Here is a 27,673-nt window from a genome sequence, read left to right as displayed (position 1 = left end):
AAGATCCAAAGTTTCAAAACTACATTTTAAAAATTCAGTAAGAATTTCCTAAATTTCAATAAATTTCTGCGATTAACTTATTTTACCTGTAGATTTGTATATTATATCTAAAACACCTGTTTAAAGTTAAGAACCAAAGTTTCACACTACAGTCCATGTTTAGTCCGGAAAAGATTTTTTGGCAAACCACATGTTCACAATGGCCTAATGCTTATTAATATGGAGCTTTAGTAAAACCGTAGCAAAAACGATCAAGCTAAAAAGAACAAATTCTTTATGAATTTATTGTGATATATGAACACTTTACAGTAACATATAAAAGTAAAATAACATGCCGCCATTTTTTTATTATTTTAAGGCACGTCTTGATGTAATATGAGCAACATTTACTCTTTTTTCAATTTTTCTTACAAATACAAAATTCAGTAAATTCTCAGATCATTATGAAAGTTATGCATGCCTTTTTATATTTATATATCAAACATGGGACATATATAGCCAGGAAAAAAACATAGCACATAATGTGTAACAAATTATAAACAAAAAAACATAAATCAGTTCGTTATGGTACACTTTCTACTGAGCAAAAAACAGCATGAGCACCGTGAATTTATGGCGGGTTATTCTTGTCGTAACCTGGTGGGTAATTGAGGGTATATCCGGCGGGACAGTTGGGTGTCTGGCAGCATTTTCCAGGTGCCGGGGCATCTAAGTGGCAAGCACTTGGTAATTGCCAATTCAAACATCTGAAAAAGTAAAATAGAATGACAATCTGAATGTGAAATTAAATTTTTCTTTCTTTTACATAGTAAAATTGTTGTTAAATCTCTCAGCTGTATTACATACACGTGGATGTTGATAATTACATGTACTATTTTATAATTTCCTTTGTTAAAAATAAAAATAACTGAAAAAATATCTTAATAAACGAGATAAGCATGAACTTAAAGAGTCACGTGTTTTTTAAACATGTTTCACTACAAAATTTGAGTATACACTTCACTTAAACTTTTTTTCTTTTATTTGTTGAAATAATAATAAATTCAGTTTCAAAATTGTTAAAAGTGAAATATTGTTTAATTCAACGCAAAAGAGAAGTATTTAAGTGGCGTACAGAGCAGAACAACTGTACTGGCCGGTAGCAGCGTTAACACATTGGCAGTTGTACTTGCAACCGTCCTTCCAAGACTGACCCTGCTGATATAGCTTGTTGTTATAGAAACAACCCTGTGTATTTCCTGTAAAACACAATATTAGCAAATAAGCAAATACAGGTAGATGAGAAAGGGCAATGTTAATGACAAATAATTAGAAAACAAGCTGTTTTGTTTATGACAAAAGATTTAGGAAAAAGGAATTAAAATTATGGCAAACTTAATAGATTGAGTATAATTTGCAGAAAAAAACCCAACAAATAACCATCAAAACAAATTTGTTAAAATTGAAATGCTATTTTGGTATTTTACTAAAAAAAGTAAAAAAGAAAAAAATGCCTTTGTCAATGTTATGACAAAATAATACTTTTCAATAAAAAAAAAATATTATCACCATAAAAGTACTTTAAGATCTAAAGACATCAAGTTATAACATTTTATTTAACCATTACAACTTGTATGCTCTGCTAAGTATGTATTTTTTGTACTTTTGAAATTGAACACTATAAACAATACAATAGGTAATTAAACGGGAGTTATACTCTGTATCTACAGAACAGTGCAATATCTACCCGAAATAATCTACCCGAAATCAATTTCTAAATAAATTGACCAATACTGTCAATACTATCAATACAACAGCACCGTCCAACCTAATATTTTCACACTGTTTCTAATTTACATACCTGTCATTGTTCCACTTCCTGAAGTACCTGTACCAGTGCCTCCTGAAAACCACAATCCTTGTTCATAACTTATTCAAATCCATTATCAAAGTTAAATCGAAAAAGACCAAATGGTATCCGCCCAACATCAAACATTAATTGATGACGACACATAGCATCTGTCCATCATCAATAGCTTAATAATGATAACTTTCCGACATCAAAAGCTTACTGATAAAGTACAAATTACATCTGTCCCGCATCAACATCTGGTTGATAAAGAACCAATAACATCTGCCCGACATCAAAAACTAAATGAAAAAGGACAAATAACATCCGTCCTACATCAAAAACTAACAAATTTAATGCTGTTGATAAAGAACAACTTACATTCAGAATCAAATAGTTATCGATATAGACCAAACTTCATCTGCCCAGCATCAAATACTAATTGATAAAGAACAAATCACATCTGTCCAGCATTAAAAAAAAATTGATAAAGAACAAATCACATCTGTCCAGCATCAAAAACAAATTGATAAAGAACAAATCACATCTGTCCAGCATCAAAAACTAATTGATAAAGAACAAATCACATCTGTCCAGCATCATAAACTAATTGATAAAGAACAAATCACATCTGTCCAGCATCATAAACTAATTGATAAAGATCAAATCACATCTGTCCAGCATCATAAACTAATTGATAAAGAACAAACACATCTGTCCAGCATCAAAAACTAATTAATTAAGAACAAATCACATCTGTCCAGCATCAAAAACTTTTATAAATAACAAATCACATCTGTCCAGCATCAAAAACAAATTGATAAAGAACAAATCACATCTGTTCAGCATCATAAACTAATTGATAAAGAACAAATCACATCTGTTCAGCATCATAAACTAATTGATAAAGAACAAATCTCATCTGTCCAGCATCATAAACTAATTGATAAAGAACAAATCACATCTGCCCAGCATCAAAAACTTATTGATAAAGAACAAATCACATCTGTCCAGCGTAAAAAACTACTAGTAAATGATAAAGAACAAATCAAATCTGTCCAGCATCAAAAACTAATTTATAAAGAACAAATCACATTTGTCCAGCATCTAAAACTAACTGATAAATAGCAAATCACATCCTTCCCGCATCTACAAATGAAGATGACGTAAAACAATTTTATGATATAGAAGCAGATATAAAAATTTCTCACCTGTCATTGTGCCGGTTCCAGAAGTACCAGAACCTGGAAATATCAGGCTAATATTAGCAACCATAAACTTTGTGAAACATCTCAATAGCAATGGCAACAAAAACAAATGAGATATAATGTAATTTACAGAAAATCACTTGGGGTACCCTGAGTTATCCGTTCATGCAAAGTTAATAATGATCTTGTATGGAATCATGACAAAATGCAAAACTTATTTTATCTTTAATCTGGTCCCCGTCATATACCCTAGGGTGGGCATAATGTCACTTTAAGTTATGCATGTAAAACATGTGGCGATATTAATGCAATGGTCTTTTAGTATACTGTTAATGTATGTGAGAGTTTATAATATGATATTATTTTAAATTTCATTTTCCTTGTTTTACATGATATTTCTTGTTAATTTGACAATATATCAATTCAATTAAGCTTTCAAGTTTCAAGTTTTCAAGTTTTATTTTTTCAACTAGGCCCATATGGGCATCAGTGTTATAAACAGCAAATGAGCATTAACAACAAAATAATGCAGATACCATAAAAATGACACAAAAAATAAAGCTTGTAGACAAAACTAATTTGCATGATAAATACAAAAAAATAAGGCTAGAGATACTTATAGAGATGAGAGACTAAGAAGAGATAAAATACTAGTAACATAATGTAAACACAACATGAAAATTCCTGACCGGAAACACAAGCGTTTTAAAGTATATATTAACCTCCAGTTCCGGTTCCTGTTCCTGTGCAATCGGGTACACCACAGCACTGTCCTGCTGTTTTCTTTAATACACAACCGGCTGGTAAGCTATAGGTTGGGCATCTGATGGAGAAAACAATATATAACTATAACATAACAACAACAGACACACGATGATTAAATTATACGATTATATACAATACTTTATAAATGTGTACAATACCTTATGTGTATGATACATTATGTGTGTACGACACCTTATTAATATGAACAATACTTTATGTGAGAGATACTATATGAATGTGTACAATTAACTATACTTTAAAAATGTGTTCTATGCTGTATGTGTACGATACTTAAGCACACGGGTTTAAAATGCCAAAAATCAAAATATCTCAAGAAAATTTAGCAGTTGGTCACTTCATACACATACAGCTTGACTTTGATGGCATACTTGCCAATATTTCAGAACAATTCGAAGCATTATAGTCAAGCAAAAGTAGGTCACCATTTGGACAAACATAGTGGATGGTAAACCATGTACACGTTTTTCTAGGTAAAAGAAAGGGGCGTCCTTTTTAAGCAAAAGAATATAGATTTTGGCGCTAAAAGCAAGTCGTTTTCAGAAAAAAGCATATATTATAGACTGGTGTAAAACAAAAATATATTACCTGTCAACGCATCTGTAGAAACCAGTCTGTCCATTTACGCACGTGCAGTTGTAATCGCAGCCATCTACCCATTCATCATTGGCGGCATAGTATCTACCCTTGTATACACATCCTCCGCCTGAAATAATTAGTTGTTTTTTGTATCTAATAAAGTACAAGTGTAACAACGTTGGGAGAACGTCATATAATGAGCATTACAATATGCGAAAACAAAAGATGATGAATTCACATAAAGGATAGTATCCAATATATAAGGGCATAAACCACTCTCGGTGGTGAGCTAGCTTTTCACCGACAGGGTTTGTGTGCCTTAAAACGTTACATTTGGTGGCCAGTGTGGGGGATGTAGACAACTGCCAGACCGGAGTTGCCCTACCCACAGATTTCCCAGGCCAAGTCTCGGGACGAGACTTCTCGGAGGGGAAAGTAATGTAACGACGTTGGTAGAACGTCATATAATGAGCATTACAATATGCGAAAACAAAAGATGATGAATTCACATAAAGGATAGTATCCAATATATAAGGGCATAAACCACTCTCGGTGGTGAGCTAGCTTTTCACCGACAGGGTTTGTGTGCCTTAAAAACGTTACATTTGGTGGCCAGTGTGGGGGGATGTAGATAACTGCCAGACCGGAGTTGCCCTACCCACAGATTTCCCAGGCCAAGTCTCGGGACGAGGCTTCTCGGAGGGGAAAGTAATGTAACGACGTTGGTAGAACGTCATAATACCCATAATGAGCATTACAATATGCGAAAACAAAAGATGATGAATTCACATAAAGGATAGTATCCAATATATAAGGGCATAAACCACTCTCGGTGGTGAGCTAGCTTTTCACCGACAAGGTTTGTGTGCCTTAAAAACGTTACATTTGGTGGCCAGTGTGGGGGGATGTAGATAACTGCCAGACCGGAGTTGCCCTACCCACAGATTTCCCAGGCCAAGTCTCGGGACGAGACTTCTCGGAGGGGAAAGTAATGTAACAACGTTGGGAGAACGTCATATAATGAGCATTACAATATGCGAAAACAAAAGATGATGAATTCACATAAAGGATAGTATCCAATATATAAGGGCATAAACCACTCTCGGTGGTGAGCTAGCTTTTCACCGACAAGGTTTGTGTGCCTTAAAAACGTTACACAAGGATAGTGTGTACTTGTTAACAAAGTTACTGTTTTGTAAGTTTCCATTTTTCAAAAGATATAATGATGGTGGCGGTTGAACGCCATGTCGAATTTTCGACTTTGCACGAAAATGCGACAACACGAAAGAAACTGTTATTTTGCCATCTCTTTGTGTTTTCTTCACTTTTTGCATTTTTTATTAGACTTGGCAGAATTAATAGAGATGTATCGGGTTTTGGTCAAACTGTGATTCATTGACTTAGACCGGTTAAATTTAAAAGGCTTTCATGCCATAAATACAAATAAATACCATGGTATGTCACGCGCCAATTTTACACTTTTTGTAATTGTGATAAATATAAGTACATGCTCGTGATTGGTTTCCAAAGACCAGGTAATTAATCATAGTGTTTATTCAAAAACTTCTGATTTATAATTAAAAACAACAACAACAACCAACAGCAACAACAACAATAACAACAAAATAGAATTACTTACTGAATCCAGTGAAACCTGATCCGGGTGCTGCTGTGTTAAAACCTGTAATAACTCCTCCACCCGTTCCGGTTCCTGTTCCGCTTCCACCAGTTCCAGTTCCGGTGCCAGTACCAGTTCCCGTCATACCTGCAAGCATGTTACAAAATATCTTGTGTATAACATAAAAAAATCAATATGAAATGTTTGAGCATAAAATAAAAGGACATTATTTTACTTATAAAGTTCATAATTCCATTTTCAATGTTGGTCAGCGATCCTATAAGTGAAGTTTTTTCCTCTTAAGTTTTGTTTATCCAAGTAATAGATTTGAAAGAACTTAAAGACGCATGCCTCCAGATGAACCAAAATTGTTTAAAAAGTCAAACTTGAGAAAAAGAACCGATATTTTAATAAAAGTAAAAAGATTCAAGATAAAAACTAATAATTTTCATGTTTACATTTTACGCCGATTGTTTAGTATTTTTTCAGACAATATTTCTACTGCGATACTAACGCAATAAGGGCTATTTTTACATATCTGATCACTTATTGGTAATTTTCATGTGTTGTAATTTCTGTTTGCAACGTGAAAATTATTTTCTTTGTTCCCTTCACAATATTTTACAATTTCATGAAAATTAGCATGAATCTGCAGACATGCTGCTTTCATGGTACACAATCACATGACTCAAATACTCTAAACCAATATTTCTATGTTTGAAAAATTTGAAAGGTGAACGCCATAATCAAAATCATCACTATTCATATCATAGTTGTATTCAATTAGTGAATAAAGATTCCTACCACAGTAACCGCAGAATCTTGCACAGTTCTTCTTGGCCCAGTCTACATAGGGGTTCATACACGCTGCCTGGGTGTATTCGGCACAGTTTGTTAGTACATCAACACAAGATCCGCTGGTTCCAGTGCCTGCAGAAACAAAATGTTATTGCATATAAGCTGTTTTCGTCCGTTGTCAATCTTTTCGTTTAGATATAAAAAAAAACAACAAAAACATTTTATAGCTTTTCGTGTTGATTGATTGATTTATTGTTGATTTTCTATAGACCGGGCGGTCAAGGATAACCTACAAAAGTGAAAGCACTTATTTTCAGTAGCAGACTCTAGAGAAAGCTATGAGATACAAGGGAATCCGGGAACCTGTCCCTAGCTCTTATTGAATAGATTTCTTGGTTCTTTAACATGCCAAGTGTATAGCACTGATACATGCGAGGATTACCTGGGTTTCGCACCAGTAAACCTCTAGTTAGGTGTTAATTAATGTATCATAGCTCATATATTTGTTTTTGTTTTTCTGTGACTGCTTAATATAAAAGCAATTAATGAGAATTTTGGTAATTTAGAATTAATTAAGTTACATCTTTTGTACACTCGAAGTTTTAGTTTTGTACTTAAATAAAAATAAAAAAAGTAAATAAATACAAATAAAATGTAAGTTATACCTGTCATGCCAGTGCCGGTGCCAGTACCAGTTCCTCCAGTGCCAGTTCCGGTTCCTGTGCCAGTTCCTGTGCCAGTGCCGGTCATAGTACCTCCAGTTCCAGTTCCAGTGCCTGTTCCAGTAGTTACTAGATTGATTAAAACATTTTGTGAGTTAATCTATGAAAAAAAAACCCAAAGAAATAGAAAGATAACCAAATATATTCATTTCAAAGGCATGGATGCATTTATTTTATATTTCTAAGAAAATGAATAGCAAATTAAATTTAACAGTCATACAGAATTAAATTTAACCAATAACAGTAAAACCTAAATAAACTCTGTTAAAACTGCCAGTCTTCGATATAAACTTTTTTTACAATGCGATATTTCCATAGAAACGGAAATAGCATTTCGCGCATGCGCATTATGTATAAAAAAGCAATAAAGCATCTACGGAAATGATAGTATATACATGTACTTATTTAAATTGATAATGTGATTGATCACACATACCACATTTGTTACAGAATTTACGGCAGTTAGAGCTAACCCAACCGCTATATTGAGGATCTGCGCATACACTAGTTCCGTACTGGTCACAGTTTGGTATGGCGTCCTTGCATACGCCTGTAGCAATACCACCACCACCGGTCAGTGGGTTGGTACCTTTATAATGAAAAAGAAAACAGGGAGTGAAAATAACGCACATTTCAGTAATTCATTTGTTTGTGATTTTTGATTAGTAATATACGGAAGCAGAGATAAGAAATTTACATTGTTTATCAAAATGTGTGATTTTCTTTAAAAAAAAGATCATATTAAACTGTGTTTCCGTGTTATCATCAAATCAGTTATTATCCAATACAAAGAAAAAAGTTATCTCCCTTTACCTCCTCCGCAAATACCGCAATATTTGGCACAGTTCTGGGCGGCCCAGTCTTGGTAGTTCTGACCGCAAATGTACGTTCCATATCCGGCACAGTTGGCTAGTTTATCCGTGCATGTCCCGAGAGATGAGGTAGGGTCACATTTTAATACCTGGCAACAAGCGTCATTTGGATCCTGGGCGAACTGACATCCATTTGGTACGGAGGCAATCCTCTGGCATCTTAAATGTTTATGAAAATATTGCTTATTTTATTTTCTATAAAAATAACGTATTTCTTTAATTTTCACGGCTAATTCAATGAGAATAAAAAGAGGAAGACAAAAACAACAACAACAACAGCAGCAGCAGCAGCAACAACAACAACAACAAGACGAAATATGTTAAAGGAATTGTTTGTCGCGAACCTGACATTTGTTACTTTTCAATGCATACTATTCAACAAATAACGGAAGTTAACGTTTTAAAAATCCAATTTACCTAGGTAACATCTTGATTAGAAATTCGAAATGGACACGATAATTACTTTTTACCCGGAGAATTAATGTATGGAATATTTTAATGAGAAATTAATTAATTGAATTAAATAGAGTAAAGACCTTTCTGTACATTTGTACATTCCCTTGGAAGCATCGGTACATTCACATTCATAATCACATCCATCTTGCCATGTGACTCCTTGTTTGTAGATTTGTCCCTTGTACAGACAAGCACCTGTTAACATAGTAAGACAATTAGCTTCCTCAAACGGCCATTTTAAAGTAAATCATATATTCATTCAAAATGACTCCTTTTGGTTTTGTTAAGCATAACTTCTTTACGCATTATTCATTTTATATTATTCAGTTTTAACAACAAAATGATTGTATACACTGCCAAACATACTGAACAGAAGACATATGGTTTAATCTTTAAAAAAAATCTTACTTCCGTATCCAGTCTTGGCCAGACTTGTTGGGCTGAAGCTTGGTGGACGTCCATATCCAACGAATGAACCGGTGAAGCCCTGAACTCCGGAGCCGGTTCCCTGACATTGAGGTACTCTACAGCAACTTGGGTCCTTGGGATCAGCAACAAAGGTACATGTTGATGGTACATTGTCATATTTTGGACATCTGGAATGAAAATATTAAAATGACAATTGCGAAAGAGTTACGACAGAAGATATCGATAAGAAATGCAAGATTTTAATTTTGTTTCAATTTTGATGACCTTAGAAGGTCAACGCAGAGGTCAAGACGCATCATTTTTCACAAGCACAACTGTTAAACAAGACAAATGACCTTTCCAACTGTCAATGCCAGCGTTTTGTTGAAGCTAGAAAAAAATGGCTGCTTAAACATAATAAAAACCCTATGTTTGATTGGAAAAGGGTGCAAAACTGACTAAAAACATATGCATCTTTCAATTGAGCCCGTTCTTTTATGAACGTGTTGGATTATCGCAATAACACATACACTTTAAATTGTACAGACTAGGAGTCAATAATGTAGTGATTTCGCCTGAATATTGTGTGAGCAAACAATGGTACAATGTCTCCTATCCTATTTCTACAGATAGCGGCCTTCAGTTTTCTAGAGGTTAATTATATGTATTTTTGTTAGATAAATCGTTTCATATAATTGTAAAATCAAAGTAATTAAGGTGGAAAATGAAATTTGCGACAATAAAATACTTAAACAATAAGGCTGAGGGCCGCTCTAATATGGTTTGTTCATAAAGCACGTCGAGGTTTTAAGTTTACCTGTCTGTACACTGATAATAATGGTTGGCGGCGTCTTCACATCTGCATGTAAGACCACATCCATCATTCCATACCTCACCTTGTCGATGGTAATAACCCTGGTACTTGCAGAAAGCTGAAAAATACGGTAAATCGTTCTGTATTAAAATAGTTTGTTAATGAAACTACAGATATATTTTAAATCAGAGTAATTATCGCGTCTTTGTTGCTTTTTTCCTGGGAAAGTGACTGTTTCGAGTCTTGGAGCAAATGACTAATAATATTCTTTTATATAGGTAATCTCGCTTAACTAGTGAAAAACTAGAAGCAGACGCGCATGGCGTATTGACATTATCACGGCCATAAACCGGATAGCAAAGCAAACATCTTACTTCTTATTGTACCTATGAGTATTAATTCGATTTTATTTAATGTTATAATCTCTTTCTTAGTCATGCTAGGTTAATTTTTTTTTTTTGAAATTTTGTGTAGCACATCACCTGGATTGCTTATATTTCAAAGTCTCAGAAATTTGTCTTTATCCATGGCTGAAAAACAGCATATGCATTTTACTTGGCAAAACGTTTGCTACTTGGAAAAATTCACTATGAATTAAAAAGCGAGGAATTATTTTCAGTTCACTGTTGAAAATCAAATATCGGAATACTCCGAAAAATAAAAGTCCATGGACACTTAATGTAGAACAAATAATCGTTTTGTTATGGTAACAGTTTTACTATTCTAATTAAGAAATATTGAGATTCATACCTGCTCCGGCAACGGGTGTCGTCTGGGCAAACAATGGTGCAATGGTGGTGGCTGGTTTGCTAAAGTCGCAATTTATTGTTTTACAACAAGCATCGTTGGGATCAGTTATAAGTCTGCATTGTGATGGGATATTCGTGTAAGCTGTACATCTGTAAACGGGGGAAAATGTTGAATTAGAAACTGCCTATGTAAATAATAACGATAACTCTTGAATATTTACGCGAAAACAACACTTTTATCAGGTTTTGACAGTTCGAATCTGTGAATATAAATGTATTGCTAAAATACATTAACACGTTATCTGGACATCTGTCGTTTTATAACAATACATTCTCCAATGATGATTTCTTGTGGGTTGTTTCTTCTTGATGACAATCACCAATTAAAATGATCATAAGAGCTTTCATGGCCAAGAATAAACAATGATAATATCGTACTCACAAATACACGCATAATTTAACTATCAAAATAAACACCAACATAATTGGAGGTGGTCTCTCAATCTTCATTACTTTATATGTAACATATTTACCTTTCAGTGCACCTATATTGACCAGCATTGGCATCAATACATTCACAGCGGTAGGCACAACCTTGGTCCCAGGTCTGACCTTGTCCGTATATCTTACCGTTGTAGGCACATCCCCCTGAAAATAATGAAGTAGAACAAATTATTTTAAATGTTAATAATAAACATCAGTAAAGAAATTTGTATACCCATTTAAAAGATACTCGTTCTCTTTTTGAATAAGCAATAATGTTAGACAAAACATCTCAGATAAAATAAACTTACTTCCGGTTCCGGTAATAGTTACACCTGGTTGACCTGGCATAGGTGTTGGGTTCATTCCACCTGTTCCAGTTCCAATTGAAGGCATGACTGGACGACCGTATCCAGTGAATCCTTTTCCGTATGTTGGGATGGGAACCACTCCGGAACCACTAGTTCCGGTTCCGGTACCCGGTGTACACACTGGTTGTTGACAGCAAGGATCATTTGGATTGTCTTGCATGTGGCACGTTGCAGGTAAGTTGTTAAATGATGGGCACCTTAAAGGATATACAGACCGTTAATATTTCTATACTGGTTAATTACAAAATCATCAATTATTGCTCCGAGCAGCAAATGTTTTTAGAGAATGCTTTAGGCTGTTCCATCACTTGATAAATTCCCTTGCTAGTTTTTAAAACGAAAAATAACTGAGGCAAATGATTTGCGGAGGTCCTTTAATTTCTAGTTACATTATTATAAAGATTTTTCAGAAAGATATACTAACTTGGGTGTGCATTTGTATTGTCCGGTAGAGGCATCATTGCATACACATGTGTAATCACAGCCATCGTCCCATCTCCTTCCGGCTGAATACAGTGTACCCTTGTAGAGACAGCCATCTGATCACGATAGAAACAACAATTTACTTTTATTATAAAATCTTATTTAAAAATTTACTAAGAAACGTCTTTTTTCTGGGTCCCCTGCTTTTCTTGAGAAGTAAGTTCAACCGGTTTTAAGAGTGTTTGAAACGAAAACTTTGCAGAGAATCCATTTATTTATAGTATGTATGATATCCCACGCTTTGTCAATTTTCATGTATATAAATGTAAAAGCACATTAAGTGTCTTGATATAAAAACTTTAAATTGATTTGAAGAATAATGTTTAATATTAGCTAAACATTGCAGAACAAACAAAGCAAAATGTTATCTTGAAATTGAAATGCAGCTAAAGATAGTTTAAGTAGAAGTCAACTAAGTGACAAGTTAATATGTTATGAATATTTAATCTTATGTTGAATTCTTGGGACTTATTGTTTGATTTGATCAAACTTACTCAGAGCTCCTGTGATAACGCCAGGCTGAGCTGTTGGGACCATTCCTGGTGCAAGAGTCTGTCCTGGGGCCGGTGTCATCATTGGTGAAGGTACTGGATAACCACCAATGGTTCCAGGGACGGTTTGAGACCCAGTGAAGGAACCTGAGGTACCTGAGCATTCGATTTTCGGGCAGCAGGCGCCTTGTGTTTTAACTTGTTTGCATCCAAGTGGGAGGTTGACCACATCAGCACATCTGAATAAGATATAATGTACATGTATCTTCAATTTCTATATATGCGAAAAAAGTGAAGTGAAATTGTAACCAATATACGGTGTGACAAATATGCCGTATAACTACCTACTGTCTGCATATCCGCCGAACTGCTGTTTAACCGTCTACTTTCCGTATAACTACATACTTTTCGTATAACAATCTGTATAACCCCAGACATTGTCCCGTCTAGCTGTATAGCAATCGCAACTTTTCGGCCCTTTTCGTCAGACACTGCCCCGTCTAGCTGTATAGTCATTTAATAAAACTCAACGGTCCCTTTAAAGAAGAATCGTTTTCAATTGTATAAAGTTTAAATTAAGATATATTTACTTCTTTTGGCATCTGTAGAAGCCATATTGAGCGTTTTCACAAACACACTCCAGATCGCAGCCATCGTCCCATCTTTGTCCTTGTCTGTATGAGTTACCATTGTATACACAGTAATCTGTACATTCAAAACATGAACATATTTTATAAAACTTTTAATAAAACTTTGAAAAAATTTCTTAAGTTATAGACACCCTACATGTGATATTAAATAGGGTCTTATCCTAACTGTACTTTGCTAACTTTGTATCTTTGCTACAACTTCAGAATGATCCTACTAATTTTACTCCTGATTTACGCCAAAAAGGTTGTATAATGCGTTATTTTTAATATTTATATGAAAAAGATTTAGAACACACAAAATTCTACGCATAAAATCTGGAGACTGCGCAAACATATATGAGCCGCGTCACGACAAAACCAACATAGTGCGTTTGCGACCAGCATGGATCCAGGCCAGCCTGCGCATCCGCGCAGTCTGATCAGGATCCATGCTGTTCGCTATCAGTTTCTCTACTTGTAATAGGGTTGGTAAGCGAACAGCATGGATCCTGATCAGACTGCGCGGATTCGCAGGCTGGTCTGGATCCATGCCGGTCGCAAACCCATTATGTTGGTTTTGTCGTGACGCGGCTCATATGCTAGAGACTGTCTTAATATATATAAATGAATTGAAAATCAAGCGGTTTTATTCTCTTGTTTAAATTATCCTGACCAAATGATTAATGATTGATTATAAAGAAACTTGAAAAGAAAATAATATTTTCCTTTCATGAATGAATACTGAACCTTATAAGTTGAAGAAAATGAAACTGACACTGAATATTTAATTTTAATGACACAAGTGTTTAAATTACAATCTATAAAAATCTGTATGTCATAACTTACCATTGGGTCCTGGGGTTGGAACAGCATTCGCTGAAAAAGAAAAATTCTGCATGTAATTTATGTTGTGTAGAAGAATGATCTACTGTTGTTTTTGTTTTGTTTCTATTTTCATTTGAGAAATTTTCAATGTTATATTATTCTATATCCTGCCAGATTAAGACTGGAAGATAACGATAATTATTTGAAGGGTGGGGGTGTATTTTTTAAACAACATTGCACAAAATTATTGTTTAAATTTCTGAATTAGAAAAAATAAATGTAGTTTTTCGATTGTGAGTGAATTTTGCATTTATACAATTCTTAGAAGCTTCGTAACTTACTTTTGCAAAATCCGCAGAATTTTGCACAGTTATCTTGTGCCCAGCCTGCGTACTGGTGGTCATTGCACGTGCCTTTGGGATATCTGACACAGTTAGCATCTTTGTCTATACATGGTGGTGGTGTTGTATAACTTGTAGCACCTGTAGTACACGTGTAAAAGGGTAAAAAAATGTTGTCATAAAAACATATTTGTACATGTTTTAGTATCTCAAATGGCTAATAGTATTCCAAATCAAAATTAGAAATCATTTCACAAGTTTAACACGTTAAAGGATTAAAACAAAATGTAGTTTTTGCAATCTTAAAGAAGAAGATTCGATTATCATTTCCTATTCAAATTTTGTTCAATCTTGTAAACTAGAATTTCGGAAGTAATTACCAGATCCTTTTCCAGACTGTGTTCCGGCTCCAGTGAATTGTCCGAATTGTTTATTGAATGTGCAGACTGGTTCTTCGCAACATTTACCAGCAGCCTTCTCCAGACGACACTGTGATGGTAAGTTATCGTAATGTCCGCACCTAAACAGATTATATAAAAGTGTTCTTCAGTTTTTGAAAAGTAACCATTGGGGTGTTGAAAATGTGATGAAATCATCTTAACACCGGGTTTACATGAAAAATCTCATATTATGGTTTTATTGAATAAAATAAGATTAATCAATGGTGAGAAAAAAATCTATAAGTTTTATTGAACATTGCACGAATTTACTTTCTTTATGCAGCTGTACACATCAATGTAGTTTAAAGTGACATAAAGCTCATTATTTTTCTGTCAAGTTTAACTGAAGTAATACTGGTATTATATTTAAAATGATTGACTATTATTATGGTGATTAAAAAAGCATCCTAAAATTGAACGCTCTCGATTCATTCCGAACGATATCTATAAAAAAATCTCCGTCTGCCACGTGAATTTTTTTTATTACTTTTGCATAGTAAAATATAAAATTGAACATAATACAAATTATGACGAAACGTAAAACTATTCTATTTTTAACTTTACATTATGTATTCATCAATTACACTTGGGTGGGCATACTTTCACGATTTTGAGCCGATTTGTCCACAGTATGTTTTGAATTTGAAGATGAACTTACACAGATTGGCAAGTCCAGAGACCGACTGAACCATCTTGACAATAGCAACTCTTGTCGCAGCCATCTTGCCATGTTTGTCCCTGGTAGTAAGGTTGGTTCTTGTACATACATACATCTAAAAACATTGTACAGTTTACATTGATTTTCATAATCTACAAAACTCCTTTTCTTATATTACATTCACCGCGGCGTAGCTTCCTCTTGGCCTTCACTTTTTATAAGTTTTTTTATCCAAGAAAATGAAGAAGAAAATAGATTTTTTTGTCTACCTGCAGTTCCTTAATATAAATTGTACTAAATATACACTAAACGCACCCATGACAATCAAAATCAAAAACCATGCCCCCAATCACACAAGATGTCGTCTACATTTAAGTTTAGACTCAGGGTCGTCACTTTAGTGCAATAACTGATTTATAACTACTATTAAACCAAGAAGGACTTATTCCGTTACTGCACTAAGTGCCCTGTATTCAGCCGACAATTTAGTACTTTTCTTTTAACCGACTTTGCAAACATAGAACAAGAATAAACAGGTGTTATGTAATGTGAAAAACATCAAGGTTATCCAGATATACTATCTTTTTCTTTCTTTCTTGGAGATCTTTAATTAAGTTTTCTGCTGATATTTTTTTCAAGACATTTTTTAAGTTATTAAGAGAAGTGTCTTTATTTGATGTGGTTAATCTACTTCGTTATTACAATTCGTTTTTTATTTGTTTCTTTGTTGTTGTTTATTTTTTGTTCCCAGAAACCCCATCACTTAATTGATAATAATTGTAGTTAACGTTTCATTAATATTGCATAAATTATTGTACACTATAATCGGTTCACTTACTGACTCCGTTGTATTTGCCAACTGTCTGTCCGTTCGTGGTAAGATGTGTTCCCTTGAAGTCACATACCGGCTCCAAACAGCAACCACCCTTCCTTACCAGGGTACATTGTGGTGGCAAGTTGTAATAGAGTGGACATCTGTTTGAAAACACATAAAACTGACTTAGCACCTAGGCCTTTCTATAGAGTTAGCATTAGCCGTTAACAACATTGTATAACGTAATAATATTTTGCAATGTACATGAACATAGTGTTGAATTTTTTACTAATTTTTACCAATGCATGGTATTTACACTAACTCAAATGGTAATGTTGTGCCGTCAAAATGATGCTAACATTTGTCATACTCTCTCAAGATTACATATTACGAACAATGTCAACAAAAAAGTCAAAGCTGGCTTCTTAAGTCTTCACCATATTAGTATAGTTTCAATTACATCGTACCATGACCATCTTCCTTTTTATCAAAAAAATTAAATCAAGCTAAGACGCGATAGGTATTTATTTAAAATAAATTAAATAAACATAATCGCCAAAAAGAATACGCCATACTTGTTGTAACAACTGTAACGTCCTTGTGTGGCGTCATCGCACGTGCACTCGTAAGCACAACCGTCATCCCATGTTTGACCTTGATTGTAGGTCTTACCGTTGTAATAACACTTGCCGACTGGAAAGGATGAAATGACAAATGTAGATAATAACAAAATATAAAAATAATAATACAGAAAAATGAATTAATTAATATGTGAATGTTAAAGGGTTGCATCGGTTGTTTAATTTGAGTTACCCGAGGCAATTTAAGTGTGGATAAGTGACGCATTTGCTGTTTAGTTTGAGTTATCCGAGGCAATTAAGTATTAATAAGTGACGCATTGGCTGTTTAGTTTGAGGTATCCTAGGTAATTTAAGTGTTGGTGAGTGACGCTTTGTTGTTAAGTTTGAGTTATCCGAAACAATTTAAGTGTGGGTAAGTGACGCACTGTGTGAAAAAGGGAAGTATTTATAAAAATATACCATCAGCCAACGTACAACTTGAACAGTTTCTGTTAAATGTAACTTTCTTTTATCTGTGTGTATCATTTTTTTCTTGCAAATATATCTATAAAAGGTTTGAATCACAAAACAAAATTCAAAATGGATCATAAAATAAATGCCTATGACGACGCTGATGATGATCATGATGACGCTGCTGCTGCTGCTGCTGATGATGATGATATTAATGATAATAATAATGATAACACTTACAGAAACCTGTGAGCACTTGTTTGCCGCTTCCAAGTTCTGAATAAGAAAACATTAAAAACAAAATAATTCTGTATCTATCCTGCAAAATATTTCATCTAATACAACACGCCCAGTCGCAGCTTAGATTTACTAATGTACTTAATATTGTATTACATCTTGTTAGTAATGTCATTCCAAATTATCTTTCTTCTGTGTTTTCCTTGCGTATTATATAAGATATTTTCATAACATTTGCATTTGATTATATACGTATGTATTAATTTTACAGATAAAACGGCATAATAAATAAAAAAGCCATAGCAGATTGCAATACTGCCGATATCTTGATCTCCTATATCTACTTTAAAATTACATAAATTACTTGAATTAAATTGTATGGCAAATAATTGAAATAATGTTGTTTTTTTCTGTTAACTTTGCCTTCATAAGAAATATCACATTGACTTTTTGAAATCTAAAAATACACGACAACTTACGACAAAATCCACAGAACTGTCTGCAGTTATCACTGGCCCATGGTTTGAAATCATTACATGCGCTTGGTGCATATTCGTGGCAGTTGGGGATTGCATCTTTGCACGGTGGTGGTGTAGGCTGGAGAGCATCTAAATAGTAATAATGTCTTCAGTACTATATTCATTTAAGCCACATTATACGTCAGAAATCCATATTTTTTAATACTTTAGAAATGTCAAACATGTGTTCAATTTAATGTTTTAATTGTGAATTAAGAGCATGTTAGATAATTAACACCTGAAGAAAGTAGCACTGAACGCGCTGTGATGTGCCGTAAAGGTTGCAAAATGTAAATAAAAGAAATATATTTTGACTTCCATACAAATTCACTGTAATTATACCAATTGCAAACGCACATGTTTATTAATTTACTTAGAAATTGTGTGTTAAAACAAAGGTGGATTAACTTGAAAACATAGATGGATAAACAGATGATTACAAGATATTTGAGCCGCGTCATGACAAAACCAACATGATGGGTTTGCGACCAGCATGAATCCAGACCAGCCTGCGCATCCGCGCAGTCTGATCAGGATCCATTGCATGCTGTTCGCTTACCAACCCTAATTACAAGTAGAGAAACTGATAGCCAACAGCATGGATCCTGATCAGACTGCGCGGATGCGCAGGCTGGTCTGGATCCATGCTGGTCGCAAACCCATTATGTTGGTTTTGTCATGACGAGGCTCATTTAAAAGGTAACTTATTAAAGCAGTTGAGTCATACTTGGGCAGAAATTGCAACTCTTCTGGCAGTTATCTTTTGCCCAGCCTGCATAGTCTGTGCATACTTTGGGGATATCATAGGCAGCGCACTGGGGATTCTGATCCTGGCATGCATCGGGCATTATTGTGGTACCTGGCCTTGGTGTTAGTGACTGTCCGGTTGGTGGTATAGCTGAAACAAATGACATTTCAAATATATATTACTGCAGGCGTGAATTGAAAACAAATTAAGTATCAAGCTATTCATATAGGAACATACAATATAAGTGCAGTCTGTATGAAAGACCAACTTAGAATAAAATCATGTTATTGACAAACTGTTTCAACACACAAGTATTTCAGATTTCATAATTTAAGAAAAACTTTATTTTTTTCCAACTATACTGATCCTTACCCTTTTTATATCGAACCATTATAAAACACAAATTTACAGCTAATTATGCTTGATTTTAGAGATATTGGCGTCCTATAAATAAATAAACCAACGACGTTTCGTAAGCTAGCTAGATAATTTCCTCATATATTGGAATCCAAAGTCTCTTACGGGAATCGAACCCACAGTGGTTAGGGGCAAGTGGATATAGAAATAAAAAAAAAACAAGAGATCATAATGGAAGTTTTTCTACCAGCACAGGCCTTGTTGTTAAGTGAGGCTGTAATTTGTTGCAACTTGCTGAAATCCGTCACGGTGAGCACGTGCGTATTATCTGGGTCAGTAGCAACAGCATTCAACTCGGATTTGTCAACACCGGAACCAACACCAACTGTGAATACCTATAAAATATTGAAAATATATGAGCCGCGTCACGACAAAACTAACATAATGGGTTTGCGACCAGCATGGATCCGGACCAGCCTGCGCATCCGCGCAGTCTGATCAGGATCCATGCTGTTCGCTTACAAACCCTATAACAATTAGAGAAACTGACAGCGAACAGCATGGATCCTCATCAGACTGCGCGGATGCGCAGGCTGGTCTGGATCCATGCTGGTCGCAAATCCATTATGCTGGTTTTGTCGTGACGCGGCTCATTTTAGAAATGTATGACATGATGAACTTATTGTTATTTTTCATATGACCATTTAATTTTGGTAGGAGATAAAAGTATGAAAGTCCAGAATATATTCAAAGAACAAACTGACAAACAACCGTTTCTTTGCGTATTGCCATCCATCCATCTACAGCGGTGAATGTCCACGCTATCAGTATTAAGTAGCTATTTCAAAAGCGTTAAATTGTTATGCTATTTCGTTCCTATTATTCGCGTTGACGCTTATATAGTGTGTTCAAGTCACGGAAATTGAAGCTATACTTTATATTTTCTTCACGTTTTGTGATAGTTACGTAACCTTATAGCGGTAATTTAGACAAGAGGTCGAACTTACCTGTGCACCAGTAGCTTGGAGATTCTTAGCTTCTGCCAATGTGGATGGACGATTGGTTGATTGTCCGTCTGTGACGACAATTACTACATTTGGAACATTTGGTCTGTCACCATTTCCAACAGTGAGCATCTTGGTGTAAGCATCCTTAAAAAAACAACAAGCTAGTTTCTTATGTTGAGATTAGTGTCTAGTTTTAACCCTCTAACTTTAGGAGCATTTACATATGTTGCTTTTAAGCAATAGCTACTCTAGGGAGAAAAGCATATAGGACAGAAAATAATATATACGTTACATCTATGCTTCTTACAAAAAGACAGAGCACAATCTAATTAAACCAACCTTTAACGCCTGTCCTGTGTTTGTTGTACCCCTCTTGTATGGGATATTGGCAATAGCTTTGTCGAGCGAAGCGCCGTCTTGGTATTTGTTAAGGTTAAACTGAATGTAAGTTCTGTCGCTGTAAATCTCGGTTCCAATTCGAACCTTGTCTGGTCCTACATCGAATTTGGACGAAACGTCACGGACAAATTTAAGCATTTTGTTGTAATTGGTCTGTCCGATACTGCCCGAGGAATCCAAAACGAAAAGAATATCTGCCTTAGCCGCACATGTTTTTGTAGTGTTTACTACTGGTTTAGAAACTGAAACATTAAAATTTTTGATGAAGATGGTCAGAAGAAGCATCTGTTTTGCATATAATGCCGATAGAAAGTTATTATCAAAATTGTTATCATTTAATAAGTTAATCTCGGATGTGTCGTAAGAAATAAACTCCGACTTTTTCTTAGTCAAGGATCTTGTTTGGATCTACAACACCTTACACTGACGTAAAATAACGTTTAAATACAATATAGATATGAAAACTGAAAACACAGATTAGAAATGTTAGAACCAAATCTTCCAAAGAAAAAAGATAATTTTCCGTATTGAAAACTCTTAAACAGAAAATATCAATCTTTTTTCTTCGAATATACAACAAACACGTTTGTTGCAAAATTTCAAGTACATACCTTCACAAGCTTTGGTTGAGAGAAGAGCCTTCAATGATTTCAGAGCATCAAAGTTATCAGCGGCAAACACGTGGGTGCTGTCTGGGTCGGTTGCAATAGCATTTAGTTCAGCCTTTGACACACCACTACCAACACCGATGGCAAGAACTGTTACCCCAGCATCTCGGAGCTTCTTGGCCTCAGCGGCTGTTGCCGTGGCGCTGCTCGACTTTCCGTCAGTGACAACGATAGCTACGTTTGGAACATTTGGTCTGTCGCCTGCGAGTTATATTAATAAGGTGTTTATCAAATATTTTGATATAATAGAAAAAATGTAGTTATTAAAAATTCACGACGATAAACAGAAGATGACAACACTAAACATAAGCAAACGGCATATAATTGGATAATAATACATGGTTAAAGACGAAGAATAAGCACGTGTTTTCTTCTTCTCATGGCCATCAGTCGAAAATTTTCATCTTTTTCGTTTTAAATATATCTATATACAGTACATGGCGCTTTAATGAATAATGCACGTATTAACTATGTTTGATGATATAAAATGCATACCATGTGCGGCGCTGAAGCTGTCAGTGTTCATGAAAGTGATTGCTTTAGCTGTGTTAGTGCCTCCGGAGTGGTAAGGGATTTTGTTGATGGCATCTTGTATAGACTGGCGGTCATGGTATGTGTTCATATTGAATTCAGACTTAACAGATGACTGGAACGTGTCAACTCCAACCTGTACAGATGTTGGTCCGATGTTGAAACTATTCATTAAATCGTGGACAAAGCTTTTGACTTTCTGGAAGTTGCTGGAGCCGACTGAACCGGAAGAATCGAGCAAGAAAACAATATCAGCCTGGGCTTCACAATCTGCCTTGTGTGGTGCAGGTGTCGGTGGTGGACTTGTTGCCTTCACTAAAATTAAAAATATAATATTTCCGTTTCATAAATCGTTTGGTGTGATATCATTAGTCTAAGATATTTATAAAATGAGATTTCGATTTCAATTACAAAGTACCTAGATGTTCAATACAAACATGTACAAATACCTTCACATGTCTTCTTTGATAACGATCCTTTGATGTTGTCTAGAGAGGCAAAGTTTGTGACCTGGAACACGTGTGTTGCATCAGGGTCGGTTGCCATGGCATTCAACTCGGACAGTTTAGCACCCGAACCAACACCAATAGAGAAAACTGTAATACCGGCTTTACGGAGCAGTGCAGCTTCAGACGAAGTTGCTGCAGCACTGTTGGACTGTCCTGTCAGAAAGGAAAGAGAGTCATTTGTTGTCACCAAAGTTTGTTTTAATGAGTTTCAAAAGGTTTTTAATTGGTCTGTTCTAAAAGAAGTTTTTTAATTGGTATGTTCTCTTTTTTTAGTAAAGAGCCTCGTTATTGCCTCCAACATTCGTCCACCATCTGTGTCGAAAGCGAGTTTTAGATTCTGTTTATGCTGCGGTATCTGTTCAAAATGTTCAAATATAAGTAGTATCTTTATTTTTAAAATAATATTTACTTAATAGCCTTAATCAAATCTTTTATATCTTTGAGCATCACTTAAAAAGTTCTCTTGTTGATAAAATGGTAAAAGAATCAAGATTTTGTTTCAGGGAATTAAATGGTATATGGTACAGGTTTTAACTAGTGTATTTCTTTCTTCAATGAACTCAAGTTATAAGTAAACAAACTTGCATTTGATGTGATAAGGAAATATTTGATCTTTAAAACCCTTTGGTGGTAAGTGCTTTATTCGGAAAGTTCAAGTTTAAGCATAACCATATCTGCTTTAACTTGTTTGTTACTAAGACATTCTTGTTTGTTACTAACAAAATCTTGTTTGTTACTAACAAACTGTGGCATTTGTCTTACCGTCAGTAACAATGATGGCTATCTTAGCAGCATTAGGGCGCATGCCATTCTGTACGGAGAAGGAGGTCTGTCTTGCATATTTGATTGCGTCACCTGTGTGCGTTGTGCCAGATGTGTACCTATGAAAAAATGTATAAAAAATTAGCAATACTGCATTTAACAATGCCTCCTTCCACAAAACATTTAACACAGCTTATAATTTAATTCCTATATTAATAAAATGTTGCTGTTGCATTTTTCTTAGCTGCAAGAAATTGTTATATCATGATTATGCAAGCATTACTTATATGAAAACTTAGAAATAACATGTGTTAGTTAACAAGTTTTACTTCGGCCGAGTATATTTTTTAAAAATAATTGTTATTTTGCTTTACTTTGTTGCTGTAACTGCCCTTTTGATGTCAGCTTTGGATGTGAACTTGTTAAGATGGAACTGTAGATAGGTCTTGGAGTCGAATGTGATCAGACCAATATGTGTTTCTGTGGGGCCAACCGGGAATCCGTCTACCAACTTGTTTACAAAAACGAGCATTTTGTTAAAATTGGTTGCCCCAACACTTCCGGAGGCGTCCAATATAAACACAATGTCGGCTGGCTCAGTCCCATTACAACCTATGGAAAAAAAATGTAACATTCATTTGGATATAAAACTGAAGTCATATATTATTTTTTAGCAATTTCCATGACATTTCGTCAGACATAAGGAACAAAACGGCCGTTATCAAAAACGTTTCTGACCGGAAGTTCTCTACTGTTATTGAAATATAATTTGAGCTATAACATTTTCCATAAGCTGCGTTTTTTGTTTACTTGAGCGATTACTTATTTTTATAAAAAGTATAAATTAGTATAAGTTTATCTAAGCGTCATATTGATTATTATTATGATGATGATGATGATGATGATAATGATGATGAGGTGGATGATGATGATGATGAGGATGATGATGATGATGAGGGTGATGATGATGATGATGATGATGAGGATGAGGATGATGATGATGATGATGATGAGGAGGATGATGATGATGATGATGAGGATGAGGATGAGGATGATGATGATGATGATGATGATGATGATGTGGAGGAGGATTACCACAATCATCATTATTACACTATTTCTATAGAATTGCTTATAGCTTGAGTCTTTAGTCTTACCGGATGCTAAAGTGGTGGGCATTGGTGTTGTTCTTGGTGTTGTTGTTGTTGTCGGTGGTGGTTTTGTTGGACAAGCTTCCGTGTGACAATTTCTTGTTTCCCTTGCATTTCCGGTACATTGAGCACCACCGTTAGCAGGTCGTGGTCTCGTGCAAGACCTTTCTCTGAACTGGGTCCCACCTCCGCAAGATTTTGAACATGGTGAAAATGAGCCGAATGTGGTCCAGCCACCATCAACTGTACATGTAAACAAGGCTTAAGAATTATTGCAATATAATCATTTATGAAAAAAACCCGAACACAGACTTTTTCTGGCAAAATTTACTTATAAATGTCATATTATTATTATACACGAGTTATAAACTGAAAGGTTAAATTAAGTGCGTACTTTTGCAGGCTGTTTTCTTCAGCTCGGCCTGAAGTGTTCCTAGGGCGTCGAAGTTGGTAACTTGGAACACGTGCTTGGCGTCTGTTGCTATCGCAGTTAATTCATTTTTGTCAACTCCGGAACCAATACCAATTGCAAATACCTTAAGTACAGTAAATACAATAACAGCTTATTTGAGTGCTTCTGAAAATATGTGTATCGCAGGCCCGATAGGTGTCGCTTCATGTTTTGCACAAAATTTACATGTTATTATGAATAAAGTGCTGGCTCAACAATGAAGTAAAAATTAAAAAATCATTCTTTAAGATATCGATGTGTAAAAGTAGTTTTAACGTGGGAGAATAATAATGATAATAATTATTATAATAATAATAATTATAATAATTATAATAGTAATAAGAATAATAATGATAATAACAATAATAATAATAATATTAATAATAATAATAATAATAATAATAATAATAATAATAAATAATAATAATAATAATAATAATAATAATAATAATAATAATAATAATAATAATAATAATAATAATAACTATAATAATAATACTAATAATAATAATAATAATAATAATAATAATAATAATAATAATAATAATAATAATAATAATAATAATAATAATAAATAATAATAATATAACAACACAACAAAACAGCATCAACATAAATGTTTGATGACGTTACCTTGGCATTCATGTTGTGCAGCTTTTTCGTTTCGGCAAGGGTGAGTTGGGGCATATTTGATTTGCCGTCCGTCATCACAATCAGAATGTTGGCAACACCGGGGCGGTCCCCTGATGGCTTGGTGAAGCTGTTTGCCTCTACATACTTCAGAGCGAGATCAGTTCGTGTTCCACCAGAGTGATAACTGAAAGGTTTAAATGAGTTTCAAGAAACGATTCATCTGGAGAAATCATGAGAAAATCAGAAGATTTTAAACTGGTTTAAAACTCAAATTTTGCCGAAAAGGTGTCCGCCTAGCCCTGACGAAAATAACAATAATATTAGAATGAAGAAATAAAATGATAGGTACTTTACACAAGCTTCTACACTCATTTATGTCTAGCTGGAATAATGTCAAAACTATTCTGATAATACTGAACTACTTATTTAAAAAAAAATCTTAAAATACGTAGATGTTTTTCTGGATGAATTGGCAAAACAGTCTGTACACCCCTCGTGATTTTGTCACTATATTCAAAGAAGAGATGAAAAAAAATAATAAAGTAACGGTGTTAAACTACAGGGACTACATGTATATGCAGCTGTTATTTTTTCTCCCTCAGATAAGATAGTTTTGTAAACTATAGCCTTTATACGAAATAATTAAACACTCAGGCACACGGCCTTCGATGTCAATTCCTAAGCTTCAAAACTCCAAACCGGTGTTACATAGCCGATAAACACCACTGAAACCGATATTTTGTTAAAAAATGACTTTAGTTTTACTTTAACAGATAAGCCGTGTTTTGGTTTGTATATTTTTCTTTTCTTAGTAATTTTGTTTGTATTTTTTTTGTTTTTGAAAAAAAAAGCATAATAAAAGAAATACCCGATTTTATGAATGGCTGCCACCAAGTCATGTTTGGTATGGTAGGTGTTTAAGTTGAACTCATTGTGTGGAGTAGAGGCGAATGTCGCTACACCGATCTGCACATTTCTTGGTCCAATGTCGAAAGCCTGAGCAAATTTGGCAACAAAATCTAATTGTTTCTGAAAGTTTGAAGATCCTACTGACCCCGAAGAGTCAAGCAAAAACTCAATATCGGCAGGGTTTGATCCACAATCTGCAATATCAAGGATTTGTTTGTTTTTTTTATTTTTTTATTTTTTGTTGTTTTTTTTTTTTTTTGACAAAAAAATCAGCAACAGCAGTTTTGATAAATTAAAATAGAGAAAAACAGAATCCCTAAAAGAAAGCTCAACACGGCAAAATTGAAAATGTTGCAGACTCGGTTTAATTGAACCTGTTCATGGACGGTAGTGGTAACTATAAGCTACCGTCCACGCCCTCCCTCAGCACCGGCTTAAGCAGAATTCAACATAAAACATGAACCGGTAAAATTTTGAATTTTGAAACATCCGTTGATGTGTTTATATTGAGGTTATCTTAGAAACTTCAATGCCATGAAATGGATTTGAATAACACTGTGACATTATATGACTGAATTCAATAAATGTCTCACTCTCTATAAATAAATAAATCGGAAAATAAAAGAAAATCAACTTATCTAACAATAATCAGACAGCTCCTATGAAATCGATTGTATAAAATAACACACATAAAAAATGGTCCTTGCATACCACATCATTCAGATTCTTATTTTTTTTATTTTTATGTGAAAAGTCTTTTATAAAATTGAATATATATATGCGCAAAATATTATTCGACTAACCTGACAAGATATATCCTGTTAATGAAAAAAGCGCATATTTCAAAGCTATTTATTTGACAAGAAAGCTATGCTGCAGAACAAAAGCAGTTAAATAAATTGCATGAAAATATAACGCAATAGTAAATTCGGTCAATTTTATAATAGAACATTAAAAAATATATTTACGAAGAAAGAAAAAAAAATGGTTATGTTACTAATGCTTCGATAACGATAAACTTACTTGGCGCGGGGGTTGTCGCGGCACCCTGGGCCCCTTGTGTACCCAGGAGGGCCACAAGGGCTACCAGTGTAATCCTTAACATGTTAGTAGTGGCGAAAAAATACGAGTGATTGGAGGAATGTTGCTTTTATATGAAGACTCGAGTCAAGATTTCAACTGCTCTTGGAGATTCTAAAATCTAGGTCAACTCTCCAAGTTTATCAACAATTTAGATAGGGACATCCTCCTCAATAAAGAATTTTGTTTGCAAAATATGGTTTTATCTTTCATTTGAATAATATTCCCAAGATAAATGATCAGTGGATCAAAAGGTTAAACTGTTTAAAATATTCTTCCTTTTGAAAAACATCACCGTTATCTCGGAAGTTC

General features: G+C 34.5%; 1 protein-coding gene across 4 annotated transcripts; it reads right to left on the bottom strand.

The window, feature by feature from the left end:
* Positions 1-268: 268 nt before the first annotated feature.
* LOC132753729 (uncharacterized) lies at positions 269-27,463 on the bottom strand. Of its 4 annotated transcripts, XM_060744230.1 has the most exons (42): positions 27,305-27,463; positions 26,241-26,475; positions 25,373-25,556; positions 24,683-24,824; positions 24,295-24,531; positions 23,512-23,749; positions 23,138-23,256; positions 22,316-22,528; positions 21,831-22,181; positions 21,279-21,536; positions 20,608-20,909; positions 20,269-20,412; positions 19,509-19,656; positions 18,884-19,054; positions 18,118-18,246; positions 17,642-17,677; positions 16,946-17,063; positions 16,395-16,531; positions 15,557-15,671; positions 14,839-14,978; positions 14,459-14,599; positions 14,139-14,168; positions 13,254-13,368; positions 12,667-12,902; positions 12,114-12,228; positions 11,630-11,886; positions 11,369-11,483; positions 10,837-10,985; positions 10,090-10,204; positions 9,273-9,460; positions 8,945-9,059; positions 8,350-8,567; positions 7,973-8,125; positions 7,480-7,605; positions 6,821-6,946; positions 6,038-6,163; positions 4,408-4,525; positions 3,759-3,859; positions 3,040-3,072; positions 1,841-1,882; positions 1,115-1,238; positions 269-746 (listed from the first exon to the last, which is right to left on the bottom strand). In XM_060744230.1, the coding sequence occupies exons 1-42, from the start codon at positions 27,384-27,386 to the stop codon at positions 611-613; spliced, it is 6,378 nt and encodes a 2,125-aa protein (XP_060600213.1). In that variant the 5' UTR covers positions 27,387-27,463; the 3' UTR covers positions 269-610. The 4 variants fall into 4 exon arrangements, with proteins under 4 accessions (XP_060600213.1, XP_060600214.1, XP_060600215.1 ...); XM_060744231.1 differs by lacking the exon at positions 1,841-1,882; XM_060744232.1 differs by lacking the exons at positions 3,759-3,859; positions 4,408-4,525; positions 6,038-6,163; positions 6,821-6,946 and having other exon boundaries at positions 7,570-7,605.
* Positions 27,464-27,673: the final 210 nt, after the last annotated feature.

This window comes from Ruditapes philippinarum, unplaced genomic scaffold (genome assembly GCF_026571515.1).
Source record: "Ruditapes philippinarum isolate M1 unplaced genomic scaffold, ASM2657151v2 ctg653_1_1_1_1, whole genome shotgun sequence".
Taxonomy (NCBI): Eukaryota; Metazoa; Mollusca; class Bivalvia; order Venerida; family Veneridae; genus Ruditapes; species Ruditapes philippinarum.
This window is presented reverse-complemented; position numbering and strand designations above follow the sequence as displayed.